Source organism: Nannochloropsis gaditana (genome assembly GCF_000240725.1).
Source record: "Nannochloropsis gaditana CCMP526 unplaced genomic scaffold scaffold189, whole genome shotgun sequence".
Lineage (NCBI taxonomy): Eukaryota > Eustigmatophyceae > Eustigmatales > Monodopsidaceae > Microchloropsis > Microchloropsis gaditana.
Genome location: NW_005803764.1, coordinates 23,495 through 26,194, shown reverse-complemented (window position 1 = coordinate 26,194; position 2,700 = coordinate 23,495). Strand labels below are relative to the sequence as shown.

General features: G+C 54.8%; 1 protein-coding gene across 1 annotated transcript; it reads left to right on the top strand.

Annotated features, from left to right (window-relative positions):
- Positions 1–31: 31 nt before the first annotated feature.
- On the top strand, positions 32–2,245 carry NGA_0609100 (uncharacterized protein; the record flags this gene model as incomplete). Its single annotated transcript, XM_005855462.1, has 8 exons — positions 32–36; positions 187–259; positions 374–477; positions 623–724; positions 884–996; positions 1,172–1,256; positions 1,449–1,525; positions 2,014–2,245. 8 exons carry the CDS (start codon positions 32–34, stop codon positions 2,019–2,021), a joined length of 567 nt encoding a protein of 188 aa, XP_005855524.1. The 3' UTR covers positions 2,022–2,245.
- Positions 2,246–2,700: the final 455 nt, after the last annotated feature.

Here is a 2,700-nt window from a genome sequence, read left to right as displayed (position 1 = left end):
GGCGGGAGGGAAGGAGGGCGAGGCAGACGGCATGACGTACACCCCCCGCCATGCTCTCTGCGTCCTGCGCGGGTTCGACGGCTTGACAAGCGGGAAAGGGGAGGGAGGGGCAAAGGGAGGGGGAGAGGGCGGGGAGGAGGCGTACGCATGCTTACGTGGGAAGCATTTGGTTTTCATGGGAGACAGCTTGTCACGGTATCAGTACTTGAGCCTGATCAGATACCTGGAGGAAGGCGCTTGGGAAGCAACGCAGGAGAAGGTGAAGCAAGAGAGCGAGGAGAGGCAGTCGTGCACGCGATCACAGCCTGGTTCCATGCATCCTTATATTCCCCTCTTCTCCCCCCCTTTCTTTTCCTGCCCTCTCCTCTCCCAGACACTCACCTTCAAGGGGGCCTCGAGATTGAAAGAGACGTGGAACGATTTCTACCGCCGGTCGTCGGCATTTTTCGGCGTTCGTGAGGTCTGCGACTGCTACAGGTAGATTGCCCCCCCCCCCCTGTTCCTTTTTAGTTCCTCTCCCTCCCTTTTTCTTTCCCTCCTAGGGACGCGTCTCACCTGCCTCCTCCCTTTTCCCTTCCCTCCTCCCTCCTTCCCTCCCTCCTTTCCCCTCTACCTCCTGCAGAGAGGAAGGCAAAGCACCGCACGTGGAGAATCGATATTATGTCAACGAGGAGAAGGACCTCCGTGTCTCTTTTATAGGCTGGTTCGGGAATCATCCACCGCGGTAGGTCCCCCTCCCTCCCTCCCTCTCTTCGTACTCCCTCCCTCCCTTCCTGTCGTCATTTTTCGTGGGATCCTCCAGGTTTATCCACCTTGCATCACGCATCACACCCCTACCTCGCACCACTCACCCCTTCCTCCCCTCCCTTCCCTTCCTATTCAGAGGGCACGCCATCCCCGCCTCGGCTCCGCTCACGCAGGACGCTCTTGGTTGCGCCCCGGGAGCCTGTCAGGGTCCCGTCAACTGGGAAGCGCCAGTCTCCTCCCTCCTCCAAGGTCCGTCCTCCTCTCCTTATTTCTGTGGCTTTCTTTCTTTGCGTTTCTCTCCACTTTTTGCCCTCCTTCCACCCGCTCCTACGATCCTAGGAGCCGACCCGCCCCCTTTCCTCTCTCGTATACCTGTCGCCTCGCACTCATTCCCCTCCCTTCCCTCCCTCTCTTCACTCACCAGGCTCCTTCCTACGTGCCACGGTCCGCCCGACGCACCTCTTCCTCAACGCGGGCCTGTGGGGCCCGATCAGCGGAGCCGTGCTCAGGTAGGGGAGTGACGTTGCAGAGTAGTATATATAGGGAGAGAGCGAGTAAATGTACAAAGACATGGGGAATGCGCGCATGGATGAGGCTAGACGTGCGTTGTGAGGGTACCCTGGTTTCCCTTCCCTCCTTTCGAGCCTTTTCCCCTTTTTTTTCTTCACAAGGAACCTCCTCCCCCCTTTCCTCCCTCTCAGTGACGTGGTCGAGGCTGCCAAGAATTTGTCCACTTCCGAGCACGTGGACGTGTTTTGGAAGACAACCACGAGTCGGAGTGAGAAAGCGTCGACGGTAAGGAAGGAAGGAGGGAAAACGCTTCTCACACGGGGAGGAGGGATGAAGGGGCGGCGGAGGGGACAGCGCAGGGCACCATGTTTCCCTGTCAGAGAGCTCTTGTACGAGCTTCATTTGTAATTCTTCTGACTTGTTCTTCCGTGCTGCCTCCTCTCTTCGCCTCTCCCACCCACTTGCCTCCCCTTCCCCTCTCCTCGCTTCCCTTATCCCTCCCCCTCGCCCTCCGACACAGGTGGATGACACGGCAGCGCGCCAGGCCTTTATCACCCACGGTCTCAAAGTATGTGTTACCCTTTACTCGCCTTCTCTTGCTTATCTATCGCTTTCCCTTCACCACCCTCCACCCCCTTCGTCTCCACCTTTTGTCTTACTATCCGCCCTCCTTTGCTTTTGGATCGGTATTTCTATCGCTCTCGCAGCATCTTGAGCTTCTTCTCTTCCTCATTCCCTTCCTTCCCTCCTGCCTAGGTCTTTGACAGCGGACTTTTTACCAACAGCCTCCGGTCCTTCCTCCCTGCGTACAAGGATGGCACCACTCACTATGTCTCTTCTGTCTATACGGGCTTGAACATCCTTCTTTTGAATGAAATATGCTGAGTACTTCAAAATAAATCGAGGTAGACAGTATGCGACGTTAAGAGGGAGTCCAGCAAGACAGGGAAGCTAAGCTTAGTGAGAGCCAAAGGTCGAGGGGAAATGCATGTTGTACGATAGCTAGTAGAAAAAAGAATCCAAAGCAAAGAAACACCAAGAAAATGGGTTTGGATAAAATACTGGCACGAACATGTTGATGTTCTCTTTCTTTCTCTTGTATCAAGTCACTGAAAAAAAAAAAGAAACAGAACCCTCGCTTACGGAAAAATCAAAGATTCGGGCTCCTCGATCAGGTCCGAGTCCTCGACTTGCTCACAAACATTGCTAGGCCCCTAAAAATCCAATGCCAAGCGTATTCCCTCATTTTCAAGTCACCAGACCGACAATCGTTCACAAAAACCGACGATTGACCCCCGGCTACGGCGTCCACACCCGTCTTAGCTTGGAATCGAGGTGCTGTTGGATCAAATTAAACTCGCTTGTGGCGAGTGTGCGTCAAATGGTAGTTGTGGTTGCCTCCCAGCATGTTCTGAATTTTCACCTGCCTTCCGGACAATTTCT